The sequence below is a fragment of the Talpa europaea genome (assembly GCF_964194135.1).
Source record: "Talpa europaea genome assembly, chromosome: 5".
NCBI classification, from domain to species: Eukaryota; Metazoa; Chordata; class Mammalia; order Eulipotyphla; family Talpidae; genus Talpa; species Talpa europaea.
In genome coordinates, this window is record NC_140071.1 from 115,237,818 (window position 1) to 115,255,733 (window position 17,916).

The following is a 17,916-nucleotide window of genomic DNA, read 5'->3' on the forward strand; positions in this document are numbered from 1 at the left end:
AGGGACATGCTGTGGTGCTTGACTGCTAGGAAATTATCTTTCAGGGCAAAGGCACCAGCACCAGCGTTGAAAGGCTGCTTGGTTCATCTGTGTGCCATGCATGTGTGAGCCAGGGGGACAGGGGGCTAACTGCCCCAATGTCTTTCTAGGAGCTGGAGCCCTCCCTCTCACAGCTCTGTGCTGATAGCTACCTCAGCACTTCCTGGGGACAGGCACATCAGTCCTTATGCCCAAATGTGTTAGGTCCAGGTGTCTAGAACACGTTGATTATGTCTTTGTTTGCAAAGTGTTTTTGTAGGCTCAATGGCCCCTTTTGTTTGTGAATAGTTCAGCTATGGCATAGGTTCTTAATATTCCTGTGAAAAGAAGAGCCAGTTTTAATCCTTTTATGATCACAGGGAGTGAAAAAGATTGTGCCAGCGTTAGCCACGGGGAATGAGAAGAACTTATTCCTTGCCACTCCCCTTCCTGAGTGAGGGAGTTAGAAGGAATTTGGAGTTAGGAAGTTGACAGCTTCCCTTTCCCTTCCAGGGAATTCCTGAGCTGTTAGGGCAAATGATAGTAGCAGGAGCTTTGAGGCCAACCTGATAAAGGATTAACTGGTTAGTTTGGGGTACCCTGTTATAACAAGATTTATGTTTCCCTTTTTTTTCCCCCTGGAGAAATGATGTATATCTCCGTGTCTATATGTGTAGGTACATAGGCCATGCACCTATTGAAGGCAGGCTTGTGGCATATGGAATATGAAAACTGGGATGGGTGAGCGTGAAAGAGCTGCAGAATGTCTTTTCAACACGAACTTCTCATCTGATTGGACCATCGAGGCTGGTGCTCCTGAAGACTGCCCCACCCCCATTTTACATCACTCTTAAACTGGATCTTGACTGCCTAGCTCCACCCGCCCTCACATATGCCTGGGATCTCATCTCCCCAGTAGAAAAGGAAGCCTGCCAGGTGTTGTCATTCACTCCTGAGAATTCTGTGGTGGGGGTGGCAGCTTTCCAGCTTGTCCCAAAAGAAGGAAGTGCAGAGAAAGACCCAGGGAATAAATGATGCCAGCTGGTTCATTAGCTTTTCCTAGCTGAGACAAAAGAGATGGAATGATCAAGATCTTGTCTCCTTTCATGGTTTAATTTGGCTGACTTTCTTGGGTTTGTTTTTAAAATTAGAATTATGAATTTCCTTCCTTAACATCAGGTCTCTACATATCTTTTCTGAGGGGATGTTTTTAAATTACATTTGCTTTGATGACTCTAAAAGACAAAAATCAAGCTGGATTTGAATCTAAGATCTCAGCCACCTCCTTCTAGAAGGGCTTTTGGTGATCACTTACACTGTGGTTTTGCTGAACTTTTGTCCCAGGGAAATGATGATATAAGTAGTGGTTAAGCAGGATACAGGTCTAGAGCCATTAAATCCACATTGTAGCTGAGCTGTAAGTTGATACTCACACCTAAGTACTGTGTCTTCCGCAAGGTAAGCCATCTGTATCACAGGAGGATACTGAGAATGTTTTTTTCCCTTTTGAAAGGTTCAAGGGTGGCCTCGGGCAAAAACTTAAAATACGTGAAGTTTCTGTTAATTATCCTTCCATGCCTTTTTGGTATTTTTTTGTCTTCTATTTCAATGCCTTAGTCCCTCCTTGTGGCTCCTTCACTGGCACTTACTTTTATCCTCAAGGGCGCCATGTTCTGAAACTACTTTTCTCTCCCTCTGCCTGCCTTTTGTGTAAATTCCCGTTTTCCCAGTGCTGAGGTCAGCTCAGTGTTAGGAGGAAAGTGCTCTTTCATTCTCTAAAGCCTCTATTTTCAAAATTACTCTTTTACAAAAAAATTCCTCTTTACTTATTTTGGGAAACTTCTTTATTAGATTAAGTCCACTCACATCCATCCATTGTCCCATGCCTGTATATTAGTTTCTCTGACCTGTGCTTTGGTATTATCAGTATTCAAATTTTCCAGTGTCTGACACGTAAGTCTGTCTTGTGAATTTCCTTTTAAAAATCTTCTTTAATACTCTAATCCGTGATTTTCAAACTTTACTGTGTGTCAGAATCACCCAGGGAGGTTGGCAAAAGTAAAGGCCCATGTCATATTCAACCTCAGTCAGCTTGGGCCTTCCATTTTAATTTTCTGGGTGATTCTGATAACCAGCAAAGTTTGAGAATCACAGTTTTAGATTTTTACACTCAAACAGCTGTCTGTGGACTTAGCACCTTTGTTGGCCAGAAATGGAGACTCCGAAGAATGAAATCAGTGAGAATATGCATTTTGACGAGAGCTCCAGGTGATTCAAATGCATGTTTGTTAGTGATTGCACAGCTTTGGGAACTGTGGCTGTCAGACCTGGGAATGCACTGGAACCACCCTCTCAAACATTAATGTCTGGCTTCTACCTGGAGAGTGTCTGCTGTAACTGATTGGTAGAGGATTAAGCATTGAGATTGTTTTTAAAGTTTCTAAAGCTTTCCAGGTAAATCCAGTGAACACAGGCCTCTAGAAGAAAGTGTCCCCACATGTTGTGCCAGGTGAAGTAGGTTACAGGTATGTGTTGCGTCCTCCACTCCTGGGAGGCTGGCCAGAGCCAGGAGCTGCCAGCTGTGGCTCCCACAGGTGCAGCCACATTGGTTAACCCCAGCTCCCTTCTCACCTGGAGTCATTTTCTATGTGAGTCATAACATGAAAACTATCGGAAAGCATTGCATGAGAATTTTTTTCCCAGTCAAATTTTGAATTACCGTGTTGAGTGAAAAAGTTAGGATTTTAATCAAAAGTTTGTCAAATATAGGCATTAATTAACTTGGACATGATAGCTGTTATAATAGATAGCCTTCCTTTCTGGGCACATAATCTTTCTCCACTCTTTCAGTTTTTCTGGTATACATTTCCATAAGCTTTTAGAGTTTCTCTTATAAAGGCAAGTATTTCTCTTGAGATCTCTTTCCATCTTTTGACCATATTATAGCATCTGGGACTATTTAAAGAGCTGCAGAAAGTTTTGTGCTTCCCCAACAGCTGCTCTGTGCTTTGGCAGTTAATCCCAGGTGTCGGAAAGACTCCTCTCCTGGCCCCTTCACTTTGACTTTTTCTCTGAATATTGTCTCCGCCTTTGTTGCCTGCTTTTGTTCCAGCAACTGTACAGCCTTCAGCTGGCAGTCCTGCTCTCCCTCATCTTTTCCTGCTGGGGTCACCACCCCCTTTCACAAATGCAGGCTGATTTCCTAAGTCTCCACTCACAGACACCCTGAATTCACCACCCTGCTTCTCGCGGTGGTGGCTTCCGGCCAGCTGGGCAGGATGGTGGTTATTTATAACTCGGCTTTAAATTGGGCACTAACTTCTGCTATTTTCCTACCTATCTGGGTTTATAAATAATTGGAAAATTTTTTTTTATTAAATAAGGGTGAATAGAAAATGTCCAGTTCCTTTGTCACTGCTGTATTTGCCTCGGTTGTTCTGACTTTTTAGCTGGACACAGAGGTTTGTCTGGGTAGTGTAGGGTAAGGTAAAAAAGGTATCGGGCTTTTCTGCCCTCCCGCCATTAGGATTGATGACGGAACCCTGCGGTCCTGAATGCATGCCTGACGGCGGGCACCTGGAGTGGGGTGTGGGCATACGTAAGTGGGTACACCTGGGCTGAGAGCTTGGGCTTACAAGAGTGGCATCACAGGGATGCCAGCGGGAGGGAAGAGCGAGCAGAGCGACCAGAAGGAGAAAGAGCAAAAAAAGCAGAACAGCAGAGCGAAAGAACCAGCAGCAGAGAAGCAGAGGCCACGAGAGAAGGCCGGAGAGCCCAGTAAGAGTGAAGACTTGCTGGGGGCTGGGAGGCCTGCCAGCCTTCCGGCCCCCCAGCACCAGGACTCTCCTTACCCCATCTGCGTGGATCATAGAGATCCTGCTCCGTGCCTTCCCACCACGACAGTAGCCACACCAAGGATGTGAATCTTTGCTTTTTTAAGTTTCCCCATTCTGCCTGAATAATTCCTGTGCAGGCCAGGAAAAAATTTCATGTCAGTTATTCCATTGATGTGTCAGGGGGCATTCAGCTGAGGTGGAGCTGTATTACGTACTCAGTACTTGAAATCTGAAGGTTGAGTGAAATCACCTTCTCAGTTGTTGCCTTGCCTTCTCTTAAACCCTTCTAGCTCTTTCTCCTGTGCTGCCAGAAGAGGTATTTCTAAAAAGCACTTTGTCTGGCTGAGACCAGTCACTGAGACTCCGAGGGTCTGAGGCAGCATCTCGGGAACACTGCATCTCCACCCCATCTCCACATACCTGTGCTTCACATTCTCGCTGTCTGGATCCCTTGACTCTCATCCACCTGCCATACTTGCCCTCTTTGAGAACCTGAGTTGCGCTGCTCCAGGTTCATTTTCCATTTCTCTTTGCTTCCCCTGGACTTTATGCACATGCTCTGCTTCATTTGTTCAGACAAGAAATGTGTTGAGTGTTTGAGTGCCCTTCTCGCTCAGGCGGGCCTGTGCTTGGTGCTGGGGCACGGCAGGGGGTGAGACAGGTCTCAGCCTTCATGGAGGGGAGGCAAGACTTCCAATAAGTGGGATGATTTCAGTTAGGAATAAGTGCTCGGAAGGAAATGAGACAGGTATGGGAAAGAGGCTGGGTGGGTTCAAGAGAGTGACCAGGGAAACCCTCTGTGAAGAGATGACCTTTAGGCTGAGCTCGAAACAAGTGGAGCCAGCCATGGAGGCATCTGGAAAGGAGCTGCCAATGTGAAGAAAATAGCAGGCCTTCAGGAGGGAGGGGTGTGGGGAGAGAGGCTGGGACAGAGTGAAGGCAGCGGGTGGGAGGAGGGGGTTGGAGAATGCTCCTGACCTCAGGACTGGTGGTCTTGGCTAGCATTTGGGTTGTAGGCTTACCTGCATTGAGCAACTATGTGGGGGCTTTAGGCTTTGCAAAGGGCTTGTGTGAGACGGTTTGTTTACCCTGCACTGAGTGCTTGATGCTGTGAATTCATTTGTGTGGCTCTGTAAACTGTGGGCTGCTGGAGGGCAGGTGCTCACCGGGAATCCAGCACCCTGTCCAGAGTGTGTCCCTAGATGTTCGGGGATTTAATGAGTGAACGATCTGTGTTTCCTTTGGATAAGCTCAGCTGAAGCAGTTGAGTCTCTAATGCCATGTAAATAACATTTTCCATTTAATAAAATCTGATCATTTTGGTGTTAGGACACTCCTTATGAAGAAGGAAATGTCACAGACATTTTCAAGACTCTGAGGGTATTATTATATCCTGGATGTTCTTTTCAGCCTGGGAAGCAATACCACAGGAATGTTAAATAGAATCTCAATGACCAGAAAAGAATGAAAAGCCATGACATTTAAAAAATGAAAACTATAAGTAGTACAGTAAAACATCATGAGGAAGTGAATACGGCTATAACAAACTCAATGGCATTTGCTCTCAAAAGAAATCAGGCCAAAGTTCTTACCTTGCGGGGTGTGAGAAGGCGGGGGCATTGGCAGGGGCTTGGTCGGAGGCAATCATGTGTTGATAATTTGGGACTTTATTAGTTTTCTATAAGAGCACTTGTAATTGCTTTAAATCTTACCGTCTTTATTTTTGTGCTGTTTGAAAAGCTGGTCCACCTGAGACATACTGCTTTTCATTAACTGCTCAATAACGTCATTTTGCCTTTTATGTGGTTGCCTTTTTTTGGACCCAACTTTTCTAGTGTCATGTTGAGTTTTTCTTTTTTGCTGTGGTTAGTATTTTCTGCCATCATTTTCAGTCTTCACTTTACTGGTATTCTCTGTTAAACTCTGAGATTTTACTGAAGCCTTTGGAAGCCCTGATTTCTTATTTACTTGTGCCCCATTAAATAAAACCACACTTGAAAATCTCTTGTGGTGAAATCAGGGCCCCATCCACTAGACGCGCTGTAATGGCCGTGTGGTACCCACTCATATGAAGGATCTGTTGTCATTTCTTCTTTCCCCACATCATAAACTGAGCCTATCTACAGGTAATAGAGGGTTTCCAATAGGGAATAGCAAGAACATTTTGGACTTTTTAAAAGATGAAAATATTTTCCTCTGCAGAGACTTCAGCAACACAGAAACTCTGTGTAGTGAACAGAAATATTATTGTGAAACCTGCTGCAGCAAACAGGAGGCCCAGAAAAGGTGCGTATACGCTCATCTGGCTTTGTGTGTTGAGAAACAACCAGGCCTTAATGCCCGGCAGATCTGTTTTTTTTTTTAAATTCACTCCATTATTTATTTATTTATGCATGCATGCATGCAAGTGCTGGGTACAGTCAGAAGCACAGGAGGGTAAGAGAATTCACCAGAGCCAGAGCGGTGAACAGAACAGGCAGACTGACAAAGTACACTGCTGAGGGGAGCAGTGGACGGCAGGAGAGATCTGCGCGCCATGTGGGACCCTCGCCCAGCGGCCGGGGATCGAACTGGCATTGCAGAGGCTGCGGGCAGCTTCACAACCCAGCGCTCAACTGCTGCGCCACCGGGGAGGCCCTAATTCACTCTATTTTTAATGATAAAATTTTTTTATTGACATAACATTGTATTATAGCATCATGTCAATTTCAGTCTGTCAGCACGGTGTGAACTGTGTTAAGTTCATCACTCAAAGTTCAGTTCTGCCCTTTACTGGACAGTTGACACCTTTTACCTGATTTTACCCACCTCACGTGGATAAATTGACGCCTTTTACCTGATTTTACCCCCATCCCCTTCTGGTAACCACTGATTTGGTCTTAAAGCCAAAAAGGTGATTTTTGTCTTATTTAGTTCAATTGTTTGGTGTCTCTATGTACCACAAAGGCGTGAAATCATAGGGTGCTTGTCTTTCTCCATATGACTTATTTCACCAAGCGCGACCCCCTCTAGGCCTATCCACATTGTTGCAAATGGCATATTTCATTTTTATTTGTTATACAGAGCTGAATAGTATTCCATTGTGTATATACACCACATCTTTATCCATTCATCAACCAGTGGGTACTTAGGTTATTTCCAGTTTTTGGCTATTTTAATGTGCTGCAATAAACTTGGGCATACATACATCTCTTCAAATTAGTGTTTGTATATTTTTCAGTGAGCACCCAGAGGTGGGATAAATGGTTCATATGAAATTTCTATTTTTAATTTTTTGAGGAATTTCCACACTGCCTTCCATTGTGACTATACCAGTTTACATTCCCACTAGTAGTGTACAAGAGTTCGCTTCTCTCCACATCCTCCCCCACACTTGTTTCTTGTCTTTGGATAATCGCTGTTCTCACAGATGTGAAGTGACATCTCTATGGTTTCAATTTTCATTTTCCTAATAATAACAGATGATGAACAACTTTCCAGGTATATGTCTTCTTTGGAGAAAGTGTCTGCTCAGAGCACCTGCCCATTTTTAATAGGGTGGTTTTTTGCTAAGTTTTAGTTCTTTATATTTTTGGATATTAACCCCTTGTCAGATTATGATGGCAAATATGGTCCCTAATTAGCAGGGAGGACAGATCTGATTTTGAATCCCACTTCCATGTGCATATAGCCATGTCACTTTGGGGAGTCAGATACCTTCCTCAAGGTAAAACTAGGAGAGTTGTCCATTTGTCTGATTATATGCACATTTGTTCATTCCTTCATTCCACAGTACTTACTGAGTGTTACTCTATACCAGATAGTATACTGAGAAAAACAAGTAGTGATCAAATACAATTGCTGTCCTTTTGGGATGGGATTTAAAGACAAATTACAAAAAGGTCTTGGCATAATACATAACTCATACTAGACATTCAGTAATATTGTTAGTATTGCCTGAGTATTGGTACTTCTTTTCTGGAGACATAAGTTTAAAATATTCATCGTTTCATAAGGAATCATGAGAAAATCAGTAGCACAGTGGCGGTAGATGGATAGGTAATAAAGTCATCACATTCTGAATTGAGATGGGGGCCTAAGGCTGCCCATCTTTTTATCAGCACTAGCCATGTACAGCTCTTGGACTATCTTAAATATCCAGTGATTCCCTGTTATCCAACCCCAGAAACCACGAAACTTGATACTTTAATCACAGTGCAGTCTTACTGTGAGTTAAATGCACCCTGACAAGAGTCATGGAACATTCAAGGTAACTCACAGACGCTCATTACTGCTGTCTGCAGACCTTAGGCATCTACAGTTGAGGTTGGTATCATTTCTCTGATCAACCTCCCAGCCTTTCACCTCTAGACATGCACATCCCTCCCTGTGGCATCAAAACTTATAAAAGGTTAGTCGCTGTAGGAGATAGGCATTGCGGTGGGAGGTAGGTCTCTTCCATCACCTGTGCCTCCAGTCCTTACAATCTAAGTCCACCGATGGCCAGCTCGGTCTCCCTGTGTGGCCTGAGGGTGTTTTATACAGTAAAAAGCCTGGTAGATTCCATGTGTTAAGATGTGGTGTGTTCCTATAGCATTTAGGGTGCCCCATGAATCTTGTATTTCTGCTGATGTTATTTTGATTGTTTTTATGAACAGGGTTTTACCTCTGATTTTGGAGTAAACTCTCCTAAATGTTGTTCTTTTCAAATAATATGCACAGAGAATGTGGACAAGCTGAGCAGCATTGATACTCAAAGGACATTCAGGACATTCCTAGAATGGGGGTCCTGGGTGGTAATTGGAGACCCTCTATTCTAGCAGAGTTATCCACATTATCTGGAGTCCTTGTGATTTATGGAATATTGTTAACAGTGATCTAGTGAAAAGAGCTTTCTGTGTTGATGTAAGTTTGGGAAAAGCTGCATCAAACAAAAGAGAACACTTCCTTTACTGTGGGATTTCTCAGATAAGTATGTTAATGTGTCGTGAGGAGCTTCAGAAAACAAAGCAGTGTTCTCAAAACATAACCACAGAAACGCCACACCTACTAACACATCCAGTGCTCCACTGAACCCAGTTTAGGATATATATCTCTAAGCCAACCCCTGCATTTTATAAATGAGGAAACTGCCAGAGAAGGGAATGACTTGCCCAAGAGCACACGAGTAAGGAGTGAGAGTGAGCCTCCTGGGCTTCCTGATGGCCAGCAGTGCCTTGTCTGGACATCCTTGCAGGTCCTCAGAACCTGTGGGTCCAGATCCCATCTGCTTGTTCTCCTTCCAACTTCTTTTCTCAAAAGCTTCCACCTCTCTTCTCCATTATCTCAGGATTGTCCGAACACCAGTCCTTCTTGGGAGGCAGAGGACATGGCAGAAAGCAATTGTATAGCATCTTTTTACTGGCATAAATATTCTGGGATGTCTCCTTTGACTGGAGACTCACTGTTGCATTTGTGTCTGGCTGGCTTGCTCCAGTTAGCTGAAGATAAAGAATAAGTTAGCTCTACATAAGTGAACATACTTTTATTCTCAAGAGTGGTGGTTTATTTGTTAGACTCTTCCTGCTCTTCACTTGTGCAGGCAACAGTATTTGTTCTTCTGCTCACAGGTGTGGTTCTACTGATTTTCTATTTCATGGTTCCTTAGGATGAGAGTAAAAAAGCTGCCCATGATTTTGGCCCTGCACCTAAAGCGATTCAAGTACATGGAGCAGCTCCACAGGTACACCAAGCTCTCTTACCGGGTGGTCTTCCCGCTGGAACTCCGGCTCTTCAACACCTCCAGTGATGCAGTGAACCTGGACCGCATGTACGACCTGGTTGCAGTGGTGGTTCATTGTGGCAGGTAAGGGGGGTGGGGGGCAGGTGCTTAGGAGAAGTGTGAAGGTTGCCCTAGTGCTCAAAAAGACCTAGTTGTATGCTTCCTGGGCCATGAGACTCCATAATAACAGTGCTTTTGGAAATCTCTTCCAAGCTCTTGTTCATTTATCATCTCAAAAGTAAATGCAAACACACCTACCTCCACACATAAAATACATTCTATAATGATAATCAAAATGCTCTGTCATAAGGTAAATAATTTAATAAATCTGCATTGATTAGAGATGAAACTTAGGAGGAATTTGAAATGACATGGAGAATTAAATGCTAATGCTATGATTTTACTTTTCAAAAAGCTAGGTCACATATAGAGTGAGATCTCCAGAGTATTTTAAGGCATGTGACTAGAGAAGAGAAGCAGTAGATCAATTTAAGAATTTTTTTGGCATTTCAAGTGATTAAAAATATGCTCTAAAATGTTCTTTATGTAATTTTCCCTCTTTCCCCAACAGTGTAGTAAGCACACAGTTAGAAGGGAAAGAGAGAAGACCCCGCGACATTATGAGGAAGCATTTTGTTGAAAATCCTTTGAGCAAATACTTTTGTTCCATTATTTGTAATAAAAATGGAAAGTGCATGGCACCTTCACCTGGTGGTTCCCCTTCGCTCCACTGGATGGGGCTTGTCCTGTGTGCAGCAGATGCAGCCTCCCTGCCCCCCACCCCCAACACCACCGGTTCTAGATGGGGACATGTTGCAAAGCCGGAGCCTTCCTCTGCTTGCCAGGAGGGATTGTGAGGATGTGAGGTTCCAGCGTAGGGAGGGATTAAATTCTCCCCCTGAGCTGGACTGGATGCTATCTGAAATTGTAACTTTACATCTGAAGCACCTCATATTTTCACCCATGCAGAGTTACATTAGGCCACGGATATTTTCTTAACATTCTCAATAGGATTTATTTCTTGGCCAGTTAAAAACCAGTGTTTTCCCTGGAGATAGTTCTAACAGTAAGTCTTTTAATGGCACAGGGTTCAGTGATGGGGAAATTAGCTGTGCACACAGACCCTTGTGGCAGGAGTGGAAGGGGGTCTTGGCAGGCAGCGGCCTGGTACCTGGGGTCATGTAGGCCATGATGGACAGAGAGGCAGTGTGGACAGATGACAGGGAAACGGAGCACTCTGATTTGTGGGTATGCACTAGTTTTCAGTGTGGTTCTCTGATCGCTGGAAGCGCTGGTGTGGGCAGGGGCTGAGACCCATTTAGGGAAAGTAGGGGATGAGTAGGATGTTGGATTCTGTACCAAAATTGGGGGCTCCAAGACCCAAGCAGCCCCGCAGTAAGGATGATTTGTTGCCGAGGCACGCATGCCACTAACTAGGATTCTTTAGATTCCTCCCTGCCAGAGGTAGGATTGTTCTTAGCATACAGAACACGCCTGGCCTGTCTTTGGGGATCAGGAGACTCAACTGGAAGCATGGAGGCTGGGATGCTGAGCCCTTCCCCTCCAGGCCATGGCTGCAGCAAGTGCACAGCCTCATTCGTTGATTTCCATGACAGGTGCTTTTTGAACCCTTGTTTCCTGGGTTTCATGCCACCACCTGAAGGTACAGCAGTGGACAAGGTACACAGGGCCTGCCGTCTGGAAGCTGAGGATCTAGTGGGAGACACAGACAAGTGAAAATACCAGCCAGTCACCACCCAGAACAAACAGGCCACTGCAAAATAAGTTATGGTTTTGATGAGTGCTGTGAGAAGTGAGCAGGGCAACGTTGGGTGGAGGTGGTGCATCTTCAAGTAAAATGAGCCACAAAGAGGTGTCTACTCAGGTGACGTTTGAGCTGACACCCCAAGGATGAAATGGACCAAGAATGCAGACTTTGGGGTGGGATCATTTCAGGCAGAGTTGCAGCTGGCGCAGAGCCCACGGTGTGAAGGGTGATGTGTGTCCAGAGAGGAGGCTAGTGAGCCGAGCGCACAGGGAGGGCAACGTGTGTGTGGGTGAGGTTGCCGACAGGCAGGAACAGGTCTCATGGGTCATCTGTGTTTGAAGAAAGCAAACTGAGAAATCCAGCCTTGCAGTTTTAATGGTACATTGAAAAATACAGAACAAGACTCTAGGTTTAGGATGCACCCCCCTCAGCTGGACAAATGTAACAGTTCAGTTATTTTCCCCACATTGCAGAATATATACCTTTTTATTTTAGCATGGATATTCTGCATTATGGTTGAACAGCTTTCTGAAACTTGCATCATATCAGTTGCTCTTTAAAATTCCTCAGAATCTCTCTGGCTTCCAAAAAGTTCAAAATTTTAACCATGACACCCCAATCCCCCCCACCTCAGGCCCCCATCCCCCTGACCCACCAGGGGACTCCTTTGCAGTTCAGTGAACATGCCAAGGCTTCCTCCCCCGCTGTCCTCCCCAGACCTTGGCATCTGCTCTCCCTGTTCCTAGACTTCCCTCATATAGTCACAGACTCCCCCACACTTCGTCGCCCAAATGATCAGACAGGCCTCTTTCACCACTGCGTGGAATAGTCCCTTCCCTCCATCCGCTGTGCGGATGCTGCTTTGTTCTTCACGGCACTCAGTACTCCTCGAGCATTATTTGTGTTTTCGGTCAGTTATTGCCGCTCTGACCCCAGACCCGTGAAAGTGGGGACTTGGTTTGTCCTCTACTTTTCTGACAGCCAGAGTAGAGTCTGGCACAGAGCAGGCAGACGATTGATAGTCGCCGAATTTGTATGTCTGTTTTCCCCACCGGATTGTAAGTCCACAGAAGGCAGATGTCTTCTTCATCCTCAGGCCCAGCGTTGCTCCCCATCTGGTGTTCCCCCATAGCCTTGTGGCTGCACCAGTGTGGACAGAGATACAAGCGGGGAGTGTTTCCTTCCCCTATTTTTTCCAAGTGAATCAATGTGGAGGTTTATAAGGAACTGAATGTTAACTTGGTAACTTTCTTTTGTTTGTTCTTTTCCAGTGGTCCTAACCGCGGGCATTATATTACTATTGTGAAAAGTCATGGCTTCTGGCTTTTGTTTGATGATGACATTGTAGAGGTTGGTATGCAGATTATTCTAGGGTAGGGATAGGGCACAGTCGGGGTGTGTGTGTGTGCGTGTGCGTATGTACGTGTGTGCTTGCATGCACATTTCATAAAACAGGCCACTTTCAGGCTTAAAAAACTTATATTCCACCAAAATGAAATTCTGCATTTTCCCTGGTGAGAGAGGTGTGATGCAATTGGAGACTCATTCAGTTCACCGAGCAGCCATAGACATGGGGTCTCTGTGTTACCCTAAGTCCCATTTAATGTAAGTCCTGCTTCCTACCAGGACTTCACTGGTACAGACCAAATAAACTTCAAAGTCGCATTAGGATTCTTTCATTAAACCAAAATTTTCTTGTATTGATAGTTTTTAAAAATGTTTTTCAGTTTGTTGGGCCTGAAAATCTTTATATTATATACTAGAACATCCTATTTGTTGATTTTGTTGTAAAGTAATATTAGCTCAAGTGAATTCCATATTCAGAAACTTAGTTTGTTTTAGCTCACGAGAGTAACACTATAGGGAATGAACTCTGAAGTGCACAGTTGGTCCCAGTGAATTAAGGTTATTCCCAAGATCCCCCAACTTAACATTTGAGAGACAGAAGCCCTGGCTGCTTCAAAGAAGGCTCACATATGGTTGCTAATAGATTTCCTCCTTTCTCAGTGATTTGCAATTTATATAATAATGATATCCCTCTGTCAAGTCTATTGAAAATCTCCACTTGGGGTTGTATAACAGTGTTTTACAACTGCATTTTCTTGTGTATTCTGTTAGTTTTTCTTCCCTTCTCCCAGTAATTATGTTCAACAGTTGTATTCTTTCTCTTTTATTGCAGAAAATAGATGCCCAAGCTATTGAAGAATTCTATGGCCTGACATCAGATATATCAAAAAATTCAGAATCTGGATATATTTTATTCTATCAGTCAAGAGAATAACTTAAAGAACTGTGGGACTAATTCAAGTGGGGGAAATGTTCAGAGCACTGTTACCTGGTTTCCCTGCAGACCGCCTTCTTCCCCAGCGGCCCACGAACGGTATTACTCCGAGTCCCAGTGGTCTGGCTGTGTTGACTGTCTCCCTGTGTTTTTCTACATGCAGCACTACTTGTGGTTTATTTTAGTCTGAGGTAGAGTTAACTGCAATCAGATTGTAGTAAGATTTATATGAATAACAGTTGCTAATTTTAGGATTGGGTAAATGCTGTGCCACTGGCTGTATCTGGCTGAATTAGAATGACTTTTCCTAGGAATGTCTGCAGTCTTGTTTTGGGTCTTTGCTTAACTTCCTAAATGGCTTCCCGAGTCTCCTTTCAATGCATTCCCTTAATTTGTTCCTGGAAACATTGTTACCCATTTTTAGCTTTCCTGCCTCTTTCTGACAGGAAGATGGAAGAATTGGGTAGATGTTCAACTTTTAGGGCTGCAACTATAGCTTTAAGTTTGTGCAAGTGAAAATGTTTAAACGTGGGTAACCTCGATACTAAAACCATCCTCCATGTGGAGCAGGGTGAAGAGAAGCTGTTCATGGTGGCTGGTGTCTGCACCGGGCTGTGCCTTCCTAGCTGTTAGAATTGCAGGAGCTAAGAAGGTGTGGGGCTCCCCGCAGGCACAGACAAGAGGAGGAAGCTTTAGTGCACAGTGAAAAGTTACTTTTCTTATCTTTCTACCAAAACCAAGTTTCAGGAAAATAACTCTATGCTGTCTGTTTTTAGTGATACTTTTCTTCTGTAGGGTCGTGTGAGTTGTATTTATCCTTTATCTGGCACTGCTAAGCTTTCCAAGGTGTCTTTCCAATCCTGCTGGTGTTTGGCAGTCTGTGGTTGCAGGCCTAAGACACCACGCGGCCACCTCTGGCATAGCTCTCCTTAGCTGGTCAGCGCCACCATCCTTCTTTATCAGGAATAATGAAGGCACTGCGCCTTTACCACCATCAGCTGCATTGTACAACTGTTCACTTTTTAACATTTCAGTTTGTTTACCGAGGCACTGGCAAGGCCCAGAGCTGATATGGAACCTTCTCTAGAGGGAATATTGGAGTTAGCTGGGTAAGAAGGTGGCTCACAGGAAGTGTCAGTGGGCAGGTGGAGGGATAAACAAAATGGCGGCATTTCTTTGGCTCAGACTCCTAGAATGCTTGACGAGACAGAGTTTTTTATGGAAGAACCTCATCTCACCATAGTTACTTTTACCTTTTTCACTTTTATTATATATGTATTTATTAGATCACTTGAGTATTGGTACCTTTTATTAAAAGGGTCGATTTGGTGTTTTGCCGTTGAGCTGGTTTTTGGTGTCCTACAAATACTACGAGTTGGAGATCTTGGCTTCCTGTGGGAAGTCAGTTGACTTCCATACACTATGATATACTGTGAACATATTATCTTGTTACCTAATAAATTCAGCGAACAAACATGCAAACTTTTGGCATAATGTGAACTAAAATTGAAATTGAAAATGTTAGTGGTCATTTTGCAACAATTAAGGCATAGCACTTTATCTAGATGAAAACTGGATTTCTTATCTTTGAAATATCTTGAACTGATTATTGCTCAGAACTAAATAAGCATGCAAACACCTCATTTGTTCATGCTTGAAGTGAAATGTTTTACTTTTCACTGGAGAAGACAAAAACAGGGTGAGCTTATTGTTTTATACAAGTGATGAAACTATACCTTGCCTTGTTTAAGGGCAAATACATATTTATAAATATTTTGTCTTTTTTTCTTCCACAAGTCATATACAGTAATCACTTACCTGGAAGGTGAGTCTTTATTCTGTTTTTAAGGAGAAACACTTTCCAATTTAAGGTAATTGATATAGGGAACTGTTTGTACAATATATAACCCGTATATTTGGCTACCGGTTGCAAAGTTTAAAGAATTGATTGATGGTTGAGCTCTAATTTATTTTCAAACTGATTAATAAGAAAAACTATTAAAATTATCTTTGAAATGATTCTTGAAGCTAATTTATTAGGAAAAAATGTTTCAATTGGAAGCTTATAGAAGTAATATCTAAATGCTAAGTCATAGATTCAGTACATTTTGTTTTGTTTTGGGGTTTTTTTTTGTATGTGTTTGGCTTTTTTTTTTTAATCTGTAAAGAGTGTTTCCCAGTGACTTAACTGAAATAATTTCTTTTTCATAGAAAAGGTGAGTTTAATTCAGTATTCACAGATAGACTTGTAGAATTAACAGAAAGTATGGAAGATAACGCAAAGTCATTAAAAATGATTGTGCGGTTAAGGAAAGGAAGATGGAAGAACAAAATGCACTTATCCACCAACACTCCAAGTTTTTAAACTTCAGAACTATTTCATAATTTCTTCCCTCTTCCTTGCCAATAAATGAAACAAACACTAGGCAGCTACATTTTTCCCGCCCAGTCTTTTTACTTTACGTAACCACAGTAGCATGCAAACACTTTTTAATTTTTCATCCCTCACTCATTGCATAAAGCTGAGAGAAGGTATAGACACTCAAGACCGTTCTGAGGTCAGCAATAGCACAAAGGCTCAGCAATATTCCCTCCAATGGCCAGGGTGACTGTGTATCATTTTCCAGCAGGCCTGAGAAGACCTGTTGATTTCTTTTAACTGCTGGATGTTTTAAAAATAAGTCATAGCCTTTCACTCTTAAAAAAGAGGAGAAATAATTGCTTTATTGGCTATTTACTATTATAGCATCTAGGTTATGATACGGTATGCTAAGATGACATTTTGAAGTCAGTTCAGTAAAATGTGGACATCCAGTCCTGTTATGTTGATGCATTTCCTTCCAGGCAACACAAAGTGAACTGGTTTGAAGGGAGCCAAGGAACAACACACATGGGTGTTGATTTGACTATGAAACCAGTCATGTTGGGTTTTATGACCTGATAATACTTTGGGTTTAAGATGAAATAGGAATAAAGTGACAGAAATGGTCTCTATGCATTTATTTTCATGGATACCCTTAACTTCATGGGCATGCCTAATAATGAACTGTGTTCTAACTGGAGCTTAGGGCTTATTTTAGATATTGGAGTGTAGCTTTATTACAGATGGATTTTATCTTTAAACATTGCATTTTGATCAACTTTGTATATTCATGTGTATTAAAATATTGTGCACTAAATGTTTTGCCCTTGTTTGCTATTATATGGTCAAGGCATTTATCAGCACTATTGTGATTAACTCATGTAAATGGCATGGGTCCGGGAAAATTATTTCCTACTTTCCTGCCTAATTAAATTTCTGTTTTCCAGTATTACATTTATTTATTTTTGGCTTCCATTTCTGTATAACCAAAATAGTTACTGTATTTGTGTGGCATTCATTTGACTTTGTTGCTAAAAAAAAAAAAAAAAAAAAAAAGATTTAGTTTTTATTTAAAACAATTTGTACCTTAATTTTCTTTAATGTAACCAATTCAAGCACTTTAAGCAATAATGTCAATCTTGTGAAATTTCAATCAGTTTAACACCCTGCCTCTAAAATTGTTTGCAAAAAAAATAAATAAATGAAATAGGAATTCTCTTCTTAGAGAATTATATACAAGTAATGTTACACACACACACAGATGCAAATCCTTTCAATAAAATGGGGGTCATTAGCAAATCTCATATTCAGGTCCAAACAATTTTGAAGTGGTGGATGTGTAAAGAATGTTTGATATTATAATCTGTAAAGGACTTGCTATTGTCAAGGTTGATAAAATCAGTGACCTGGAGATAATTCACCACTGTTTTGAGTGAAAAAGATTAACTGAATTAATCCAGAAACTTATATCTTGGGATGAGCAAATTAAGATCAATGAAAAAAAAAAATTCAGGGCAGATCATTAGACATCCCATTCGATTGCTTAGCTGTGGCTGCCTATAAAATCTCCTTCATCAGCTCTGAAACAAGACACGCAGATACAGCTCGCGGCTCTTAGGACAGTTTTAGGACAGAAGGTGTGTGTGGTCCTGGCCCTGGGCTGTTGGGCTGCTTTCTCAGCTGTGAGATCCACAGTTAGGGATCCCCAGTTGGGTGCTCACCATTCCTTACACTGTTCTATCAGAAGGGGGACTGGTGGGGACCCACATGCTGTGGTCTCAGGGAATGGCTTCCCAGGCTCGAGACTCAAGATTGCTGTTAACATCCTTGAGATAGCAGCAATCCACTGCCCACCTGTGACTATGCAGGTGTCCCTTTTCACCAACTCTGTCCCTCTGCAGGGCAGCAGCC

The 17,916-nt window shown here is 42.7% G+C and overlaps 1 protein-coding gene across 2 annotated transcripts in view; it reads left to right on the forward strand.

Moving 5' to 3' along the window:
* USP46 (ubiquitin specific peptidase 46) overlaps nt 1-13,643 on the forward strand; it is a gene marked incomplete at both ends in the record, with an annotated part of 55,065 nt that extends 41,422 nt beyond the window's left edge. For both annotated transcript variants that reach the window (XM_084233644.1, XM_084233645.1), the window contains 4 exons: nt 6,057-6,140; nt 9,481-9,678; nt 12,634-12,712; nt 13,542-13,643. In XM_084233644.1, the coding sequence (XP_084089770.1) occupies nt 6,057-6,140; nt 9,481-9,678; nt 12,634-12,712; nt 13,542-13,643 (463 nt within the window). The remainder of the gene's footprint in view (nt 1-6,056; nt 6,141-9,480; nt 9,679-12,633; nt 12,713-13,541) is intronic.
* Between the last annotated feature and the right edge of the window lie 4,273 nt (nt 13,644-17,916).